This window comes from Ailuropoda melanoleuca, chromosome 9, assembly GCF_002007445.2.
Source record: "Ailuropoda melanoleuca isolate Jingjing chromosome 9, ASM200744v2, whole genome shotgun sequence".
Classification (NCBI taxonomy): domain Eukaryota; kingdom Metazoa; phylum Chordata; class Mammalia; order Carnivora; family Ursidae; genus Ailuropoda; species Ailuropoda melanoleuca.
The window spans coordinates 39,966,484-39,989,499 of NC_048226.1; the positions used below are offsets into that span (position 1 = coordinate 39,966,484).

General features: G+C 34.2%; 1 protein-coding gene across 1 annotated transcript in view; it reads right to left on the bottom strand.

Moving 5' to 3' along the window:
* Positions 1-3,465: 3,465 nt before the first annotated feature.
* The window catches only part of VCPIP1 (valosin containing protein interacting protein 1), a 31,593-nt gene continuing 12,042 nt past the window's right edge, over positions 3,466-23,016 (bottom strand). The window contains exons 2-3 of the mRNA XM_034668142.1: positions 21,871-21,957; positions 3,466-10,240 (exon numbers count right to left, since the gene is read on the bottom strand). Coding sequence (XP_034524033.1) covers positions 9,369-10,240; positions 21,871-21,957 — 959 coding nt within the window. The 3' untranslated portion in view covers positions 3,466-9,368. The remainder of the gene's footprint in view (positions 10,241-21,870; positions 21,958-23,016) is intronic.

Sequence of the window (23,016 nt, forward strand, 5' to 3'; positions counted from 1 at the left end):
TATATTGTTATAAAAAGAGGACACTGGCCCCAGTAGGTTTGAAAATATTGATCTAAATATATTCATCCCTCCCTCCCCCCTATTACCCTGTATCTATCTTCCCTTCTTTCCTTTCAGCTAAACTTCAAAGGTGTCGACTTCACGACCCCATCTGTCTTCAGTCCCTCATAATCTAACCTTTACCATCACCATCCATTGAAATTTGTAGCTGCAAAATTGTGGCTGTTAAATCCAATGGACACTTGAAAAAAGAAATTCATTTTACCTGAACTTTCTACAGCATTTGACTTTATTACTTCCTTTTATTTGAAACTTTCATCCCTTGTCTTCTGTGACCTCACCTCCATAATTTCCATACCTCAAAGTATTTTGGAAGTCTCTGTTCTTCTGCCAGCTCCTTAAACGTTGGCATTCTCCCAAATCGCATGTAGCTGTCTTCTCACTGTACACTCTCTTCCTAGACCATCTCATCCACTTCTATGATTTCAGTCACATCCTAGGATTCACAGATCTTCACTTGCAACCCCAGTCCCTCTCCTGAATTCCATCTCTCTCCCAAAATTCAACATGCCACCAAATGGAATTCACTCCCTTTGTACCAATCTGTAATGACTCCTGTATCCTATTGCAAATTAGCAGCACCACCATCCAGCCTCTCAACTCATAACCTGAGAGTCTGGATTGGCCTTTTTACTGTCTCTCCAACATCTTCTCCTTGACATCCCCACTGCCAGTGGGCCAGTTCAGGCTCTCATCTCTCACCAATTACAGCAAGTCTCTTAACTGATCTCTCATCCTCTAGTCTTATCCAATCCACTCTATCCTCCACTTGGCCACCTGGAGGATCTTTTAAAACACGAATATGTTTAAATTATATCTGCCTTGGGAAAGTTCCAACTTCTAATTGGAGTCTCAGAACACCCTCCTCATTTTGACATTTGGGATCACCTCACCTGTTTTCAAACTATAGATTACTTTTAAAGCAATTATGGCTACAGGCTGTATTTTGAATGCCATAAACCTTAACAACATAACAGTAATAGTATAGCTAATAAAAGTTCGGAAGCAAAATGGGAGGATAAGGGATATTAGTGTAGAAATGGTCATTTCTTCATTTTACATACTAGAAAGTTGAGGTAATGTCTAAAACTGATGGCTCAATAAACAGGCTTAAGTATGTTATATGACGTTAGAAAGATGATCTAAAGATAGCAAAGGCACTCATCTTTCATTAATGGAGGAATAAAATACTGTCTAAAGTTGATAAACTAAGAGATTAGACCTGTTAGGGAGGTAACCACCAAAATAGAAATAGTTGATTTAGCAATTGAGGTGGAGGAACTAGCTGTCTTTCTATATAGTTTTGAATTTTTTTTTAACCAAGTACATTCATTGCTTTGAGAATAACTTTTTAAAAAGAAAAAGAAATAAGGCCCATTTCAATGAAAACTTTTATAGGTTACTTCTTTTTCAGCTATTGATTTTTTTAATCACTTCACTGTATGAAAAATAAATTTAATAACATTGTAAAGTTTATTATACTAAAGGGAAAGCCAAATCACTTGCCATGAGAAAGATCACAAAATGAAATAATCTTGAGATGCAATATTTAAGCACAACTTTGTACGTTGGTACAAGTCACTTAGGTAGTACTACTGCTAAATGGAAACAGGAGATGACAAATATCAGGATAGAGCCATGAGAAGCTAAAGATAGAAATGGAACTAATCTTCCTATAATCTTGGTAACAGTGAAATAAAGTAAATAATTGAGGGTTTCTAGCTCCTAATTTGATTCTCACTTTACTATTTTGCTAAAATTTTTGTCATACATCTATGCATCTAATTTATACTGGTCATATTCAGTAGAAGATATGCCTTTTAGTTTCAAAGGATAAGCTCATATTCTGAAGATGGCTTTATGCACTGAATTTAGAATCTCATTCTTTTAGTTTGCCTTTCTTTAGCAATCCTATTTGCACAAGCTTTCTCAAACTTTGTCATCCCTATCCATTCAACTGGATCACCACCCTTTTACAGGAAAGATTTGGGGTCTAAAGTGTGGCAGATATAAGCATCGCACTTAATTTTGCTTGATGGACCTAAGATTTTTTGGTAGTATGTAATCTCACAAATTTGATTTTAAACATCATAGTAATTCTTTAGGTCTTGGCTCGTAACATCACCTCTTGGGAAGCCTTCTCTAAGCCACTAGCAAGTCAGATTAGTTCCTCCTGTAGTGTGACTCCCACCACCCAGTATTCCCCCTATATTTGCACTTGCTTGTTAAAGTGACTCTCTTGTTCACTACAAATATAATGGCAGATAGTATGTCTTTCTTGCCATTTTATTATTCCTCATTTGTAGCAAAGTACCTGGCACATGATAGATTTCATAGAAATGTTTTCTAGATGAGTACAAGCAGCCCATGAACTGTCCTTTGAGAAATAACACCTTTGGAGAGACTTCCCACTAAAGCAACAGACCTGCCTAGTAAAACAATCATTCCAGGTTCTAGAAAGGAGGGAGTTGGACTTTTATCTAACCAATGATTCTTAAATTTACACAGATCAATCATCTAAGAAATTCTGAAATCCTTTGTTAAATCGCCTCCAAATTTGGAGGAAGAAAACAAACCCAAGGAGGGAAGAACTTGGGGTAAAGGATTGGGGTTCAGGTAGGGAACTTGTAGGAAGTGAAATTAAAGCGTAGCACACATTGAAATCATTTCAAAGCAGATTGGTGTACCTGAAAACAAGCTAGATTTAACAATAGATGTTTATAAAGACTTATGTGACCACCAAATTTTGCTCCTTTGCTAAATTACAAATGTAGCACTCAGGTTAAGAACTGAGGCTATGGAGTCATAAATATCTAGGTTTAAATTCAGCTCTACCACCTATCAAGTCCAGGATTTGGGTAAATCACCAACCAACCTGAGCCTGTTTCCTGAAAGATGAAAACAATGATGTTACCCAACCACAAAGAATTGTTTTGAGGGTTAAACTCATTATTCCATGTTGTGTTTCGCCTACTGTCTGGATATAAAGAAATGATCACTACATGATAGTTATTATGAATGTGTTTGTTAGTCCTCATTATTGGGATGTAGCTCTAAAAGCTACATGGAATTTGTCTCATCTAGAACTGTTTCCCCAGTTCCTAGAACAGGGGATGTGTTGAATTTTGGGAGAGGGTTTTTTTTTTTTCAGGAGAGGAGCTGGGGTTACAAGTGAAGATCTGCGAATCCTAGGATGAACTAAATCAACATTATACTTGAATCATTCATTCATTAAATCTGTTTGCTAGGCACTGATCAAAAGCCAAGCTTCTGTTCTATGTAGTATGACAAATGGACCAAAGACAGGTTTAGTTCCAACAAGGAAAGAGTACAAGTTTGAAGAGCCTGTAAGTTTTTCACCTCAATGTACCATATATAGTTTAGAAAATCAATTAAAGACTTCGATTTTTCTGTATACATTTTTAATGATTAGAAACAATCAACTATGCAGTCATAATTGCAGTTACTGGGGTCTAAAAAAGCCAGTCAATAAAAATAAAATCCATACTGAACTGTCTTAAGTAGAATGTTTATCTTATTTTATTCACTGAAGTTTTTGAGAGTTCCAAACTATATGGTATGTGACCAGTGGGACACATGTACAAGACCTCAAGTCCAATTTTGGGACAAGTGTAGCTAGCCAAAGCATAAAGCAAAGCTAATTATGTTTCGTTTACTTGGAGCCCACACCAATGTCATTTGTCCCATCAGCACTATGCAAACAATAAGTGTGCCCATGATGACATGATTAGCAGAACAAGGGGGTAACAACTAAAGAACCAAAAGGTTATAGTAGAAACAGACGCCTTGAAAGGCTCTATGACTTGCCTTAGGTCACAGAACAAGTTAGTCACAGAGCACAGACGTCAGTTCTCCAGATTTACAGTATTGCATGTGGTCATAAAAGCTCTTGCATAAATATTTGAACATTGTTTTTAGCTCATTGGTTACATATCACAAATAAAGTGGGTTTTAACCTAATAAAACAAATTATTTAAATAATGTGTGCCCTATATATGATGATTTATCTGTTTTAATGTCAACTGAACTCTACTGAATTATTTTTATATGTAAATAATAGTAATAGTAAACATTTAAGTGTTTACTGTATGTCAGGCACTGTTCTAATCACTGAATACTAACTCATTTAATCCTCACAACAAACCCAGGAGTAGATGTCCTCATCATCCTACTAGAGAAGAAACTGAAGCACAGACAGATCATACAGTAAGCAGTGTGCCAAGACTCAGTTCTTGGAGTCTAGTGTCTGAGGCTCTGCTCTAAGTTAAGTCTACTCTAACAGAATGGATATTAAGCATATGTATTAAAACTTAAAAGTTAGTGTAAGTCATGTTGATTGCTAAGCCATAGAAATGTTAAATTATTACTATTTTCTGTATTTCCCTTCATCCCATTATCTCTAACCAGTATTTTTGAAAAACCAGCACAAAACTAAGTTCTCTATTAGAACATGTCTGTTTTGTCTTTAAATATTCAGTAAGCATTACATAACCCAATTATGTAAAATGTCTAAAGGAATTTTACTTATTCTTTTCTAATTGAGTCCATTTCATTTACACTGAGACCACAGTAAAGGGGAGACATTCCTGTTGCTATATGATGTCCCACTAAAGGAAGTTTAAAAAAGACCTTTATTACATTAAGAATTCCTTTATAAAACTAAACTATATTTTCATGCATTATATTATTAAAGTATAATTCCAGAAAACTCAAGAATAAAAGTTATTTTAAAAAGCTAATGTGGAGAAGTCGAGGGGAAAATCAGTATGTATTAACTTATAGTTTTATTAATATAAAAGAAAACTTCAAATACTGTACAGTGAGGTGTGCTGTAGAACACTATATAGTTATAATACACTATTACCAATTATTTATTACTCAAATGTAATATATACAGCAACGACAAAATCAGAAAATAATGGGTAACAGCCAGTGCCTTAGGGATGATAGAACATTTATACTATTTAATTGAGCAGTTAAAGCACTTGCTATATAATTTTTCTAAATATTTACATTACCACTTATTTTTACATTTTGTAAAGAGTATTTCCCTCCAAAAAGGTAGACTCTCCAGCTCTTGGCACTAATTCTTAAAGTCCAATAAACCTGAAAATATTGATAACCTTTTCAGTCTTTCATTGCCCCACCATAGGCATAAAGGCTCAGGAAGGGACTTGTGCATTCTAAAGAAAAGTATGCAATACCTTCAAATTTTAATACTAAGTAATTGATACTCACAAGCAGATAACATCAACTAAAACTTTTTTTTTACTAGTTTTCCTTTTCTTTTACAAGAGAATAATCATTGTATTAATATTATACTACAAAAGCATGTAGACTCCATAATTTAAAAAATTAAATGTCAGATATACAAGTAATGGCATTTTCTCCAATAATTCACAATTTTTACAATTTCTGCTATTTTGGAACAAATGTTAAAATTCCCACGATTTAATTATCATTAAATATGAATTGAAACACTTAGCATCTCGAAGAATTATTAAGAATGGCAGAACTTACAGTTAACTATATATCTTACAGTAACTCCTCTTTGTTATTTAAGTAAACATTCCACTATGGTATGTTTTCAAGTGAGTAGTTCTGGTTTGAAAATTAATTTCTTATATTAATTATGAAGAGCTTTGAGGATGTACAATTTTGTTAAATTATATAATAACCTTGAACTGTAGGATATATCTACCCAACTTACATAGAGTATGTATCTCACTACTGCTGTGATAAAAGATCATTTAAAATTCATACTGAGCGGAGTTTAATTCAATTTTGCAAAGGCTTTTATGAAAATCTTAATATGGAAACCTTGTTTTGGGAACCATGAAACTCTCAAAATCTACTCTGAAATATTTTAAGTGTGAGCCAATTGAAATTCCTGTTGAAAAATAAAAACAAAACTGTATTGATATTCTAAAATAAACATAGTATGATATTATCACTATATTGGCCAAAGCATAATTAATGACAGAAGTTATGAGTTTATCTCATACATAAAGATTAGTTATTAGGAAGTTCTAAATTTTTAAAGAAATGTTCACTAGCAGCCAGTATTAGTAGGCAACTACACAAAATAATACTGTTATAAATTTTGCATTTAGTAGCTAACACGTGATGTCAGTACAATCCTCAAAAACCTGTCATTAGTAATAGATGAGTTGCTAGCAAGCGATCTTCCCTGAGGTAAGAGACCATATTCAAAAGTCTGCTCATTTTAAATCAAGTTAGATACTTCAAAATAATGGCAATAAGGACCTGTGGCTGGGATTCACAGACGCATTTCAGATCTGTATCTTAATTGCAAGCAGTAGGCTTGATTGTAAAAACCAAACTAAAAATCATCAGAGGATATAAAGGAAATTTCACAGTCAGTAGCATTGGCTAAATTTCTCAGGTCTTTATCCTAACATTTTCCAATAAAATACTTGAAACATAGTGAAAGGGGAAAAAATAGGCCATGGGCTTGCTCTTTAACTAGTTCCTGAGTTAACCATTCCCTTGGAGTTCATTATATTCTAGATCATAATATTTGGCAGTGTCTTGTGTTCTTCAATTTCAACCAGTTTCTCATTACCAATATTCTAGACATACATCACCTTCAACTCTACCTGGACTTCGGGTCATCAATTCAAACTTGGTATGATTACCTATAAAATGGATTACTGAAGAAAAAAATTTAGAATTTTATTTCAAGTTTCAGTGAAACATCACAAATAGAATTATAAGATTGAGCTATAGTTATGTTACATCTAGGGCTAAAAAAATATTTTAACTGATTTATGATAGCTAGCTTGAACTCAAAGTTGTGGTAATCACAAATGGCAGTAGTACAAAATAAGAATTCTATAGTCATGTATTTGCTTATGATAACCATATGGAAGGACAAAGGATGAAAATTAAGAACTTAAACTGTTTCTAAAAATTCTTTGTGAAGATGATACCTGGCCCACTTTTCAAAAACTACTATTACCCCAACCAAATTTCAGCAGATTTAAAATAATTTCATGAAATCTGACCATTCTCAAAATCAAGCCTTTAATTCTGTATCAAGGGAGAACCCAAACTATTATTATAATATTCATACCTAACTGGCTTCTAAATAGCATTGCTGTGGCAAGAGAAATTAATAGTGTTATCAGAGATTAAAGCCCGTCTCCTAATGTTCACAAGTGCACTCTACTTTGACTAAAGGCAAATATTTAATAGGAAGATAAAATTTATTTGGTATATTTACTATATGCTATGAGAGTATATTTGTCAGTTATTAACGAAACAGGCCAAGCCACAGGTGAAGAATATTTGTTAAAGAAAAGGTAATTATATCATTTACCTGGAAGCAGTGCATTTGCTTGTTAAACAGTATTCCTGTATTTAAATTAGTAAGAAAAAGCCAGTTTCAGTGGCTGAAAAAGCCAAAAATAATTATAGTGGTTAGTGGTATTTGTAATTTTTAGTTAAATACACAGAAGCCACCTACGCTAACTAAATGAGAAATATTATTTGGTAGCTGCAGTTCTTTATGCAAAACTAGTGCACAATATAAAAGTCCTAAGTTTTCCTGCTCTTTAGATATTAAGATAATTGAAAGTAAATTTAGAAGAATCGAGATAAAATATGGTTTAAAATGTGATAATGTGATAAAACTAACCCAAATATATATCTTGCTCAGATATCACCTGCAAAATGTCTAAATTCTCCATTCTTCCCTTATTCAAATGGAGTAGTTCATTTAGTAAGTGGATTAAGTCAGAGATACTTTCATAGAAAGAAATCCAAAACCTCCCTCCTTTGGAAACACAAGTCAAAGTACTGTCTATATTCCTTATGAATCAACAGATTGAAATTTTGAAACTCTTGATAATATACTTTCTGAAGTACATTTTCTTAGACTGCAAACACAGTTCTGCATCTGTTACATGTGCAAACAGAGACAGCCAGGCTTTGAATGCTCTAGATAAGAGATTGTATTAACATACATTTTATCTTTCATCCATTCAAATTCAACTTAATTTCAGTGAACAAAGGAAAAAGATGGATTGAAATGTACATTTCAGAATACAGATTTGCAGAACAGGATAAAATAGTGCAATACCAATCTCAGGATAAACATTCTTTGTCTTTAAGATAATAAGCATGAAAGCTGCTTTTTGAGGAAACTGGCACTAAAGATTTGATGAATACACTATTTAAGCAAATGCCCAGTTGATTAGGGTCTGATGCAGTAAAATTTGCATCCAAATCCAAGTGAAGCCAACAGATAAAGAAAGTCTTATGGATGCTAAGGAAAAAGGAAACATTTTTGGTTCAAAGGGGCTCAAAGACACTTAGCATATACAAGCTTAAATACCATTGATCAAAACTGTAGAACAATGTAACTCATTCATAAAGATAAATTCTTACATATAAATTCTCTGTGAATCTGACAGACTCTGAAAATTAGAGATTAATTACTGCTACCATTATTTTTATATTTTCTACCACACTTTGCAATCAACTTTTCTGCAAGATTAAAGAAAAAAAATTCAGTGGTACTTGACCAGGCCAGGATTAAAAAAATAATGGTAACATATTATTAACAACAGAGCACACAATTGGCTGTGTTGGCTCAGACAGCAACATTACTGAATCACATTGACTTTATCATTCTAGAATAGATATTTTCCCCCAGCCTTGCTCAAATCAGCAAAATGTTATATCATTATACTCTATTCTCAAGATATTTTCACCAAGAATACAAATCTCTATGAATGTGTTTACGTTCACGGAAATGTCAGGATCCCAGTATCTAATAAATCCTTCTATGAATTTTAAGATACAATTTAGTTCTGATAACCTTCAAATTTACATAAATCTTTTGACACTCTAATAAATATGTGGAATGGTTACCTTGATGACATCAATATTAGCAAAATCTCATCCCCCCCAGTTCTAGCCTTTTCAGAAAATCAAACATTAGCAAGATAATTTTCATGTTTGAAACATTAAGACTTTCATGGAATTAAAATTACAAAAAACTTCCAATGAACCACATATATGGAAGAAACTCAGCTCAGCAGATCTAACAACTAATTTATAGGAATTCAGAGCCAGCCTGGGCAGCAGTATATTAAAAGCTATTGCCAATCACACACTTGCTGTCATGCACTGAATAACAAGATATAATCTTTGAATTATATACGTACAAGATTTTTTATGACTAATCAAGTTATGTGGCCCAGCCAACAAATGTTACATATTCACAATAAACATTCTGCCTTTATTAGCCTCTAATTAAATCAAGAGTGATCCATTGGCTCAGTTGTGTTTGTCATCTCAGCATCTTGACTATCCATCTCTTCAGGCTCCTCCACTGAATTTCCCTTTTGTGCTTTTGACCTTGTGGCAAATGCTGCTCCCAGTGCCTCTGCCACACAGCTATCAGTTGTTTCTGTATTCAAATTTTCAGTGCCACCAGTTAAAGAAAAAGATTCAGGTAAGCCAGTCTGAAGACTCCCAGACTTCACAGAAGAACTCACAACTTCTACTTTCCTTTGAGGAAGATCAGACGGAGACTGCTCTGTACTTTGATCCCGCAAATGCTTGTCCATCGAAGCCTGGATAGAAGAAACCATTTCCTGCAATTTTTTTCGCTGGGCCTCAACCAAATCAGGATCAAGCTGCCTGCTGTCTCTCATTGTAACTACTCCAGGAGCTATTCGAATAAGCTCACTATTACTAGGAGCAGTTGTGAATACAGAAGGCTCTATTTTAATGGAACTATTACTAAAATCTGTCCCTGTGTTATGCTTCCTTACAACTGGGGCTTCCCTAGCTCTTGAATCAAGGTGTGGGTTACTAGATGCAGTTCCTAGAGAATGCCCTTTTCCCTGAAAGGCAGTTACATTATGAAGCTGCTCAGATTTCTTTTTCACTACTCCACCACTACCTAGTTTTAATAGCCCATGTGAGGGACTTGATTCTCTACTTCTTGTAGTAGCCTCTGCTCGAACCTGACTTACAGCCTCTTTAACTAAATCTTCAACATCAGGACCGATGGGGAAATGTCCTGCAGCATCCACACACAATTCCAGTCTATCTTCAGAAGCATTATAGACAAAGGTTTTTCCAGGCAGGTGTGGAAAAGTACAATGCTTGCCATCAGCCATACCTAAAGAAGGGGGAAAATGTATTTAATATATTAAAATCTTACTTAAAAAGTATAGTAAAGACAATTATAGTTGAAATAGTGAATTTTCAATAATATCCAGATCACAGTTTTGAAAACAAAACTAATTAACAAAAATAATTTATGATATTTATTAATAGAATTTAATACTATTTAAAAAATATCACGACAGACCTTACTGAAGTTCCCCAGGAAATTTTTTTTTCTTTTTACAAATATCATTAACCTTTTACAAAGTTAGGGAAAGGGCTTGAAACAAACAGCTAAGCTATGAGAAAACACTAGCAACAGTGTTAGAAAAACAACTGCTTGCAGTAAAGCAATAAGAAAATATACTTTCATTTACTAAGTCAAATTTAAAACTTTGCAAAAATACCTGTAAAGGCAAAGTGTTGCACAGATATGCTGCACAGTGTGAATTAAAATTAAAAATAATAAGTAATTCTACTGAATTACAGAATACCAGAATAAAAGTGGTTTTCTCAGTGTACCTTAGGTGTATGTCTTTCACAAATATAAAGGATAATGGACTTTCAAAATAAGATATCCCATAGTTAAAGAAGTAATTATGAGGGCATATTTAGGAAAGCACTGTATCTTTGGTATAACTGTAAGAAATGACGCTTGGTCACAATAAATGAAAAAGATCTTGTTTAATTCAATTCCTTTGAAAAAGTTGTATTTCATGTTACACCTTTTATTCTTCTCTGGTAAGTCACAACCACCAAAATAAGCCTGGCTTATTTTGATGCTCCTCAAGTGGCCCCTGAAATTTAATTTACTTCTCATAGTCAACTAACGTAGCAATGGAAGAACTTGAAAGCAGGCTTCTCTCTATTTTCTAGTTGAGGAGCTTGGTCTCACTATCTGGTATTCCAAAATTTTACACTTTTTCCAGCTTGGGTGTAAGTACATTGTGTGTGTTTTAAACTATCCAATATCTTTACATTTTAAATTTGTTTCTTGAAGTATACTCCAAGTATGCAAAAATAGGGGTTTTCAAATTTTATAAAACCAAAGATTTTCTATGTTAACAACAAAAGAAAGATGAAGTAGAGAACTCTTATTTTTATTTTTCTAAGTAGGGTCAATGCCTAGCATAGAACCTATGAAGTAGAGAACTCTTAATAATATGGTGCAAATGGGTTTGTTTATGGCAAAATACAAAGGCAAAAGCAAACTGGTTAAAAATGTTAAAAAGTTAAAAATGAATGAAACTGTTAGTGCTATACAAATACAGAGGTGGAGGATGAGTGAACTTTAGAATGCTTAGTGGGCATTAAGGTAGTGTCCAGTTTTGTAGGTTATTAACAATAGTTCTTCCGCCCTCTTCTAAAAAAAGCTACAGAGTGGTTCTAGTGTATCTCACTGTGAATATTCCAAATAATCAGAGAAAGAATTAAACTGCAAATGAATAAATAACATACAGTAATTTTAAATTAACATTCATTTCAGTGGTAAGTATCCATTAATACAAATCCAACCAGAATTTCCTCTTGGTAGAATATTTTTGGCATAGGTAACTGACAAAAAAGAGACAGACAAAACTTAAAATCAGAGATGTGGTCTCAATAGTGTCTTTTAGGCCACAACCCTGGAATCGTCTTATTACCAATCCCCTACCTCAGAGATCTGTAAATAGCCCATGTAAGGGACTTGATTCTCTACTTCTTGTAGTAGCCTCTGCTTGAACCTGACTTACAGCCTCTTTAACTAAACCTTCAACATCAGGACCGATGGGGAAATGTCCTGTAGCATCCACACACAATTCCAGTCTATCTTCAGAAGCATTATAGACAAAGGTTTTGCCAGGCAGATGTGGAAAAATAAAATTTGGCTCAAGAAACAAAGGTAGCAAAGAAGAGAATTTTGACTGATTAAGTCCAGGGATGACTAGGCAAAACCCTCAAACATTCACTTCAATAGATAACACCTATTGAGTCTCACTATGTGCCAGGAACTAAAATAAACCCTGAATATTCAAATAAAATGTAATTCTTAGGAGACAGGTACAAACAGATCATTATAATATAATCAGGTAAGTATAATGATGATTATAATTCACTTCACTGATTATTTGAGGATTAAATGAGAAAACACACAAAGCATGCCACAGAGTGCCTAATATAAATCCGAGAGTCAATAGTTTTAGTTCCTATATTAGATCAAAAAGTTTTGTAATTGTTTCCAGACTGCTGTTCTGATGCTTTCCCTTGGTCATCCCTGGAAAGAATCATAGTCCCACACATCACAGTATTATTCACAATGAAACACTGGAAACAACCTAAGTAAGCTTTCAACAAGAAGAGAATGGCTAAGAAAATTATGGTCTATCCACCTGATGGAAGTAATATGCAGCTATTAAGAATTGATATAAATAAGAAACGTATGATGCTTCATATATATAGTAAAATGTGCATGAATAGCAGGAAATATCTAAGCACTGTAATTACAATCAGGCCAAAACATGTATGTAAAGACCAATATTTAAAAATTATAGGTGATGTTTCCCATTTCTATAGTTTTTAGACCTTTTACATTATTAAAAACATTTTAAATATGTATTAAAAAACCAATGCAAATACTTTACGGGTGTGCTCCCTTTAAGCATAATCATTTAGGTTTTATATAACTTATATAATCTTTTGAATTTTAAGAATCAAAGTGTATTAAAATTCCTGTATCACATATCAACAGTTCCATCACACATATACACCAAAAAATAAGTATACTAATATTTTGAGCTACATTCTTCCTTACATCAAAAAAACCCCAGAAATGCATCAGGAGAACAATGGATGAATAATATTAAAATGATAAAACAGAACACTATGCAGTAGTGAAAATGAATGGTAGTTGAACCCATCAACACGAATGAATCTGAAAAAGTGCTGCATAAAAGAAGCAAATCACAGAGAATGTATACAGCATAATTTTCAATTCCTATTTTCATAAAGTTCAAACACAAGCAAAACTCTACATTATAAATTAAAGATAGCTATACGAGTTTTAAAACTAAATTTGTCACTCATATCTGCATTTATCTCTGTATAAAGACCTGCAAGGAAACTTATATTTTAAGCAACAGAACTTTAAAATATCTTTCCAAATATAAAGAATAGGAATATTAATAGTCTAGTTATATTGGGAAATATTTCTGTTCTAATGTAGATATAACCATCTGTTTGTTGGGTGGATTTGAAAAAAGAGATGTTCCAAGTTTTGGAGGATATGGGTATATGTGTTTTGGGGTCATATATTTTGATTCTTTGACCACAGGATAATAATAATGATTTGCCACATGAATCTGTCCTAAACAAAAGAGGTGAGGGGCACCTGGCTGGCTAAGTCAGGGGAACATGGGACTCAATCTCAGGATCAAGAGTTTGAGCCCCACGTCGGGTGCAGAGATTACTTGAATAAATGAAATTTTAAAAAGATAAAACTTTGCCAGAAATATTAGAAGAAACTGTGTTTTGAAAAGTAAAATAATTTTCTGACAATGACCCACTTCAAATGGTTGTTATAGTCAAAAGAATTTCAATTATTCTGCAAATAACAGCTGAAATTCTAATAATAGTAACATTAGATAATTACTTATTAGGTACCAGGCCTTTTGCTAACTGCTTTATGTGCATGATCTTATTTGATGCTAACAACCCTGAGATTATAATACCCACTTGACAAATGAAGAAACTAAGACTTAGAAGTCACACAGGGAGTAAGTGGTAGAATGAAAATTTGATCTCAAATGTTCTTACTTCAGAGCTCTAAACTACTTCTTAATAAGAATAAATAACACAGTAACATTTAAAAAACTATAATGGTTCTAGTGAGAGATAATTCACATAAAATTCATGTTAAGTGTACAGCTGAATGGTTTTTAATATATTCACAACGTTGTGCAACCATTACCACAATCACTTTTAGAACATTTTCATCACCCCAAAAAGAAACCCAAACCCATTAGCAGTCACTCTCATTTCCTTCCCCTACCCTAACTCCCAGCCCTAGGCAATACTGATTTACTCTCTGTCTCTCTAGGTATGCCTATCTGTGACATTTCATATAAACATAATAATACATGGTCTACTGTGACTGGTTTGTCTCATGCAGCATAGTTTTTCAAGGTTCATGCACGATATAGCACGTACCAGTATTTCAGTCCTTTTTATTGCCAAATAATACTCCATTGTATGGATATACTAAATCTTATTTACCCAATCACCAGTTGACGGAAATTTTGGGTTGTTTCGACTTTTGACTATTACGAATAATCCTACTATGACACATTTGTGTACAAGTTTTGTGTCGACAGGTTTCATTTCTCTTGGGTATACACCTCAGAGAATTGTTGGGTTGTAACTGTGTTAAATCTTTTGAGGAACTGCCAGACTGTTTTCCCAAGTGCCTGCACCATTTCACATTCCTACCAGCAGTATGAGGGTTCCAATTTCTCTATATCTCCTTGCCAACAGTTCTTATTACCTGCCTTTTTGATTATAGCCATTCTAGTGAGTGTGAAGCACTATGTCATTGTGATTTTGATTTGCATTTCTCTGATGGTTAATGATGCTGAGCATCTAAACAGCAGTTTATGTACTTAACGGCTGTTTGTATATTTTCTTTGGAGAAATGTCTATTCAGATCTTTTGCCCATTTTTTAAATTGGGTTATTTGCCTTTTTATTGATGAGTTCTTTATATATATTTTTTAACATTTTATTTATTTATTTATTTATTTGAGAGAGTGAGAGTACACAGCAGTGGAGAAGAGCAGAGGGAGAAGGAAAAGCAAACTCCCCGCTAGCAGGGAGCCTGATACAGGGTTCGATCATGCCCTGGGATCATGACCAGAGCCAGGGGGCAGACACTTAACTGACTGAGCCACCCAGGTGCCGTGAGTTCTTTATATTTTAGATACAAATCTATTATCAGATACATAATTTGCAAAAATTTTCTCTCATTCTGTGGGCTGTCTTTTCACTTTTTTTTTTTTTTTTAAGAGAAAGAGTAAGAAAGAGAGAGCATGAGAGAAAGCAGGGGAGAGACAGAGAATCTTAAGCAGGCTCCTTGTCCTGACGTGGGGCTCAACCACACAACCCTGAGATCATGACCCGAGCTAAAATCAAGAGTTAGATGCTTACCCAACTGAGCCACCCATGTGCCCATCTTTTCACTTTCTTGACGGTGTACTTTACAGCACAAAAATTTGGTTTTTATCTACTTTTTTCTTTTGTTGCTTGTACTTTTGGTGTTATATCTAAGAAGGATTTGCCAAAGTCAAGAAGTTTTATGCCTATGTCTTTTTCTACAAGTTTTCTAGTATTAACTCCTATATTTAGGTGCTGGATACATTTTGAGCTGATTTTTAATTTGGTGTGAGGCAGAAGTAAAAACTTCATTCTTTTGTATATAAATATCCAGTTGTTCCAAAACCATTTGTTGAAAAAAATCAATTCTTTCCCCATTAAACTGTCTTAGCATTACAGCTAACATTTTAAAAATAATTTCAAATCAAAAACATGAAACTATTTAGTAAATAATCAAGTCAGTCACCAACTCAACCAGTCACCAACTACCCCTCCCACACAAAAAATAAACGAGGGAAGTTCATTCAGTTGCATGAAAGATAGTGCATATTTACCCTAATTGCTGAGAATGCTATTAATCAATCCTAATTAAATACTAACTTTTAAAAAATCATTAACTGATATCAAAATAATTCAGGATGTAGAATAAAGTGAAAATGGAAAGTAAAAAGAAAGGGATGCAAAAATAAAAGGGGGGAGGATGCTCAGAGAGAAATTTATAGCTTTAAATACTTTTATTAGAAAACAAAAATTTATTTATTTACTTATTTATGTATTTATTTATTTAAAGATTTTATTTATTTATTTGACAGAGAGACAGCCAGCGAGAAAGGGAACACAAGCAGGGGGAATGGGAGAGGAAGAAGTAGGCTCCCAGTGGAGCAGGGAGCCCGATGCAGGGCTCGATCCCAAGACTCTGGGATCATGCTCTGGGCCGAAGGCAGACGCTTAACAACTGAGCCACCCAGGCACCCCTAGAAAACAAAAATTTATAAACAATAATCAAAGCTTCTACATAAAGAAACTAGAAAGGAAAGGGCAAATTAAACCCAAAGCAAGCATAAAGAAGGAAAAAATAAACGTAAAAGCAGAAATCAATGAAACTGAAATCAGAAAAACAACAGATAAAACCTGTGAATATAAATGCTGTTTCTTTGAAAATATCAATAAAACTGATAAACCATTAGCTGGATTGGTCAGCAAAACAAGAGAGGCACAAGTTGCCCCTATCAGAAATGAAAGAGCTACAGACTTTACAGATATTAAATGGACAGGAAGAGAATATTATGAACAATTTTATGCCAATAAAATTGTTAACTTGGATGAAATGGACAGATTTCTTGAAAGACAAAACTAACAAAGCTGAGTCAAGAAAAAAGACATAAACCTTAAGAAGATTCTATTAAAGAAATTAAATTCATAGCTAAAAGCTGTCCAGCAAAGATAACTCCAAGCACAGATGGCTTCACTGGTGGATTCTACCAGTTAAGAAAGAAATAACTGTATCAAACTATTACAAAATCTACCAGAAAACAGAAGAGGAGTGAACACTTTCCAACTCTATTTTATGAAGCCAACATTACCCTGATTAAGTAGTCATTATAAGAAAACTACATACCATTATGCCCTAGGAACACAGCCGCAAAACACTCAACAAAATATTAGCGATTTGAATCCAGCATGCAAAGTTGGTTCAATATCCAAAAATCAGTCAATGTAATTCACCCTACCAATAAACTAAATAGAAAAGCCATAAAATCATTTCAATAGATACAGAAGAGAGCATCTGATAAAATTCAACATCCATGCAAAATATAAACTCTCAGTAAACTATCAATAGAAGGGAGGCATATACTCAATCTGATAAAGGGCATTTCTGAAAAACCTACAGGCTGAATTGCTTTCAGGAACAAGGCAAGGATGTCTGCTCTCACCACACCTATTCAGCAATGAACTTAGAGCCACTGCAATAAGGCAAGAGAAAGAACTATGAGGCATACTGACTGAAAAGTAAGAAATAAAACTTTTATTTGCAAAAGACAGGATGACCTACTTAGACAATCCCACAGAATCTGCTAAAAAGCTACTAGAATATGTGCATTTAGCAAGGTCACAGGATACAAAGTCAATTTATAAAAACCAATCTTGAGGCATCTGCATGACTCAGTCGGTTGAGCATCTGCATTCAGCTCAGGCCCCTGCATTGGGCTCTCCACTCAGCTGCGAGTCTGCTTCTCCCCCTCCCTCTCCCTCTGTGAACTCTCTTGCTCTCAATCTCTCTCAAATGAATAAATAAAATCTTTTTAAAAAAAATTTTTTTAACATTTAAAAAACAATCTTATTTATTTTCTAAGCACTAGCAAAGAACAAAAGAAGTTGGAATTTTTTAAAAAACATTTATTTATTTATTTGAGAGAGAGAAAGAGCTAGAGGGAGAGACAGTGTGGGGATGGGGAAGGGCAGAGAAAGAAGGAGAAAAAGTCCTAAGCAGACTTAGTGCTGAGTGCAGGGGCCGACATGGGGCTCGATCTCACTACCCTGAGCTGAGATCATGACCTGAGCCAAAGCTAAGAGTTCAGTGCTTAACCAACTACACCACCCAGGCGCCCCAGGAAATTGGAATTTTAAAAAAGCATCTTTTACAACAGCATTCCCAAAACATGAAATATTTACGTATGAATCTAACAAAGGATATGTAAGAATTATACGCTGAAAATTACAAAATTTTGATGAGAAATTAAAGAACATTTAAATAAATGGAGAAATACAATATTTTCATGAATCTGAAGATTCGGTGTTGTAAAAATATCATTTATCCTCAATTTGATCTACAGAGTCAATACATCACAATAAAATCCCAGCAGACTCTTTTGTAGAAACTGACAAGCGGATTCTAAAATGTATGTGGATAAGCAAAGCACCTAGAATACCCAAAAAAATTTTCTGGGAAAGAATAAAGATGTTTGCAACAACATGGATGGAGCTACAGAGAATTATGCTAAGTGAAATAAGGTAGAGAACAATGATAACCATTTGATTTTACTCATGTGGAATTTAAGAAACAAAACAAATGAGCGAAGAGGGAAAAAAAGGGGAAGGAAGGGAGAGAGAGGGGGAGACAGAGAGAGGCAAACCAAGAAACAGACCCTTAACTGTAGAGAGTAAACTAATGGTTACCAGAGGGGTGGTAGGTGGGGGAATGGGTTAAATAGATGATAGGAATTAAGGAGTACGCTTGTGATGAGCACCAAACATTGCATGAAAATTGCTGAATCACTATATTGTACACCTGAAACTAACATTACACTGTATGTTAACTAACTGGAATTTAAATAAAAACTTTAAAAAAATAGAAAAAAAAAGAATAAAGATGGAAGACTCATACTAACTGATTTCAAGAATTACTATAATAATACTTTTTTTTTTTTTTAAGATTTTATTTATCTATTCAACAGAGATAGAGACAGCCAGCGAGAGAGGGAACACAAGCAGGGGGAGTGGGAGAGGAAGAAGCAGGCTCACAGCAGAAGAGCCTGATGTGGGGCCCGATCCCACAACGCAGGGATCACGCCCTGAGCNAACACAACGCAGGGATCACGCCCTGAGCCGAAGGCAGACGCCCAACCGCGGTGCCACCCAGGCGCCCCTATAATAATACTTTAATCAAGATGAGGCATTGGTGAAAGGAGAGACAAAGATCAACAAATCAGAAAACAGTTTCTAAAAATAGACCCACATGTATAAAGTCAATTGATTTTTAAAAAATAATTTTACTGATGCTATATTTTACATATAATTCACCCTTTTCAATCGTATGATTCATGGTCAATTGATTTTTGATGAAGGTACCAAAATAATTCAATGGATAAGGTATACTTTTTTTAATAAACGGTGCTGGAACAATTGGATATCCATACATAAAAAAATAAACCTCAACTCATACCTTGTAACATACAAAAATATCAACTTGAAATAGATCATAAACCTAAATATAAAACCTAAAGCTATAAAACTGCTAGAAGAAAACACAGAAGAAAATTTGTCACCTCTGATTAGGTAAAGATTCTTTAGATAGAGCACGAAAAGTATAAAAGAAAAAAAGTGTTATATTGGTTATTAAAGTTAGAAATCTCTTATCTTCAGAAGATACTGTTAAGAGAATGAAAAGACAAATTACAAACTGGGAGAAAATATTTGCAAAACACTTACCTGATAAATGATGTGTGGCCAGAATATATAAAGAACTCTCAAAACTCAACTAAAAAGAAGATTCAAACCAATTTAAAAATGAGCAAAAGAAGTAGGAAGCAAATAAGCACATGAGAAGATGCTCAACACCTTTAGTTATTAGGGAAATACAAATTAAAACCACTATGAGATAGTACTATAAACCTATTAAAATAGTTTTAAAAACAAAAACTGATGCTACCAAGTACTGGTAAGGAGCAGAGCAACTGGAACTCCAATACAGTACTAAGGAATACAAAATGGTCCAGCTACTTTGGAAAATGGTTTGGAAGTTTCTCATAAAGATAAGCATATACTTACCATATGACTCAGCAATCCCAATCCTAGGTATTTACAAAAGGTAAGTGAAACATATGTCCACACACAAAGACCTATACACAAATGCTTATAGTGGCCCTATCCATAGAAGCCCAAAACTGAATTACGCAAATGTCCTTCAGTCGGTTATAGATGTTCAAAAATGTGACACATCCATACAATGGAATACTAATAAGCTATATGAGAGAATAAACTAATACATGCAACCAGATAGACGAATCTCAAAAGCATTAAGGTAAAACAGAAATTGGCAAATTTTTTTCTGTAATGGAGCAACACAGTAAATACTTAAGGTTTTCAGAACATATAGTCTCTGCCACAACTATTCAATTCTGCCACTGTAGTGTGAAAGCAGCCATAGACAAGAGGTAAACATGAGTGTGGCTGTGGTTGTTTTTTTGTGGTTTTTTTTTTGCTGTGTTCTGAGAAAACTTTATATACATAGGGGCAGCAGGCCTGATATGGCCCCCAGGCAGTAGTTTGCCAACCCTTGTGCTAAATCAAAGAAGCCAGACACAAAAGGTTGTATTAATCCATTTATATGGTGATATGAAAAAGGCAAACAAAGAGACAACAAAATCAGTGGTTGTCAAGGCCTAGGGGTAGGAGTAAGGGATTAAAGAAAGGAGCACAAGGCACCTTTTTGGAATGATGGCAATATTCCATATCTTGATTGTGGTGGTGGAATCATGGCTGTATATGTTTGTCAAAATTCATATACCTTTATACTTACAAAGGGTGAATTTTACTGTATGCAAATTATGCTTCAAGAATCCTGTCTTGGAAGGAAGGAAGGAAGGGAGGGAAGGAAGGGTAAGGGGGGGGAGGATGGGGGGGAGGGAAATAGGATCAAAGAAGAAAGGAAGGAAACCAGCTAGCCAGCCATTCTTTGGTCCCTGATTCAAATAAACCAAAAGAAAAAAAAAATTTTTTTTGAGACAATCAAAAATCAAGGAATTGTGAACACTCACTGGATATTTGGTGATGTTTTAAAAATTATTTTTCAGATTTTTAATTTGTGATAATCATATTGTAGTTTTTTTCAAAAAGAAGGCATTCTTACCTTTCGAGATACATACTGAAGTTCTTACAGATGAAATTATGTCTGGGATTTATTTTAAAATAGTCCAGTTCAGGGGAACGGAAATGTGCTGATAATTGTTGAAGCTCAGTGGTGGGTAAACAGGGGTTCATTATATTATTCTTGTTACTTTTATATATGTTTGAACATTTCTACAACAGCCAAGTTGGGCTGGGTTTTTTTGAAGAAGGAAAAAAATATGTAAGAGATAAAAATCATAAATAGTGATTATGCAGTTAATGTCTACTGAGGTCAGGACGGTGAAAAAATGAGAAAAGCCAGAGTGATAAAGTCTGGGGCCAAAATCATTCACATGAAATCTCTGAAAAAACATGTGACATCCAAACACACACTGCTAATCATTCTCTTAAGACTTTAAAACTCAGAAGATACAGTTGTATACTTTCACATATCTTTACAAACAATGCATACACAACTGAAAAGAAGTTAAATGTAAAATGAGCAATTTCTTAAAATCCAGAAAACACTGAGGTATATAATAATAATAATAATAACAGCCAAAACACAACAACAACAAAAATACTGTATTATCTGGTTCTGGTACAATCACTAGCATTATAACCAAATCTGCTTCTAATTTCACAACCTGTCTTTAGTTATTAAGAATCATATACATAATTTAATGAGAAAATAGGTGCAAGAAAGTAATAGGAGACTTTTTAGTAATATTATAGCAGAAAACATAGCTGATCATATCAGGACAATAATCCATTTTAACTAGGCAAACTGCTAAAGAAGAACATATACCAAAAATTAATGTTGGAAATAGCTTTAGAATATCTGAACTTTCTTAATCTTACAATAACCTAAGTGGAGATATTATCTAAGAATAAAACCAGATATTAACTATACCCATAGTTTTCTTCATAATATTGTAGAATACTCCACCCTGCTGGAACATGTGAGGAAGCCCCTTTGCATAAGACCATACGTCTTCTCCTGTAAAATAAAAACAGATGTAATATTAGCAACAAACAAAAGAGTTCAACCCAAGGTTGCTTAATGATTAACCGCAAACAGATTGAAAGGCAGATCTCCTAAATAAGTGACACAGCTTGATATAACACAAGGAGATGATATGGAGGGATGGGACTATGGTAAACTAGAAAATCCATGGCCCGTTTAAAGGCAGCAGCCACTGCCAAGTGCTGTCATAGAAGAGTGTAGGCCCAATGTTTTAAGACTATATGGCTTTTCAGAAGCCAGAAACCTAGGTTTTTCATGTGAATTCTCCCAATTTTTAAATGTGGGAACTAATTCAAAAAGGTCTTTAAAACTGCATGAGTCAATACTGGTTATATTAAGCAAAATATATCTGAAGACTCAATCCAACTCAAAGGAAAGTAGTTCACAACCTTGAACTAGAGCAACAGAGAAGATTATGGAAAGATACTTATTTTTAACAAGTAGAATATAGAATTGTGTATTCTATATTTATGTTAAAACCAAATAAAAATAGATGAAGGGTCTAGCGAGAAAAGTAAATAGGTAGACTGAAGATAAGTAATTAATGTTGTATTGTGTTATTACAAAATTGACCTTTTAAATAGAAATTTAGGGGGAAAATGCCTGTTGAAGGGATTCAAAATAACCTTAAGAAGTCTACAAGATGCCCACAAGCAAATGACCATTTCACAAAAACATTTTAGGGACATCCTTGACAGTGACTATTTCAATAAGAAGTTTCAAATAAAAAGACTGATAATCACTGTTCAAAAAGTTAACGAAGAATAGAAGGAACATAAAAATTAGTTACTTTTGAGGGTGCCTGCATGGCACAGACAGTTAAACGTCTGACTCTTGGTTTTGACTCAGGTCGTGATCTCAACATTGTGGGGTCAAGCCCTGCGACGGGCTCCACACTCGCCTGCTTGGGATTCTCACTTTCCCTCCCCCACCTCTAAAATAATTAAATAAATCTTTTTTTTTTATTGAACAGAGAGAGAGAGAGAGAACACTAGCAGGGGGATCAGCAGGCAGAGGGAGAGGGAGAAGCAG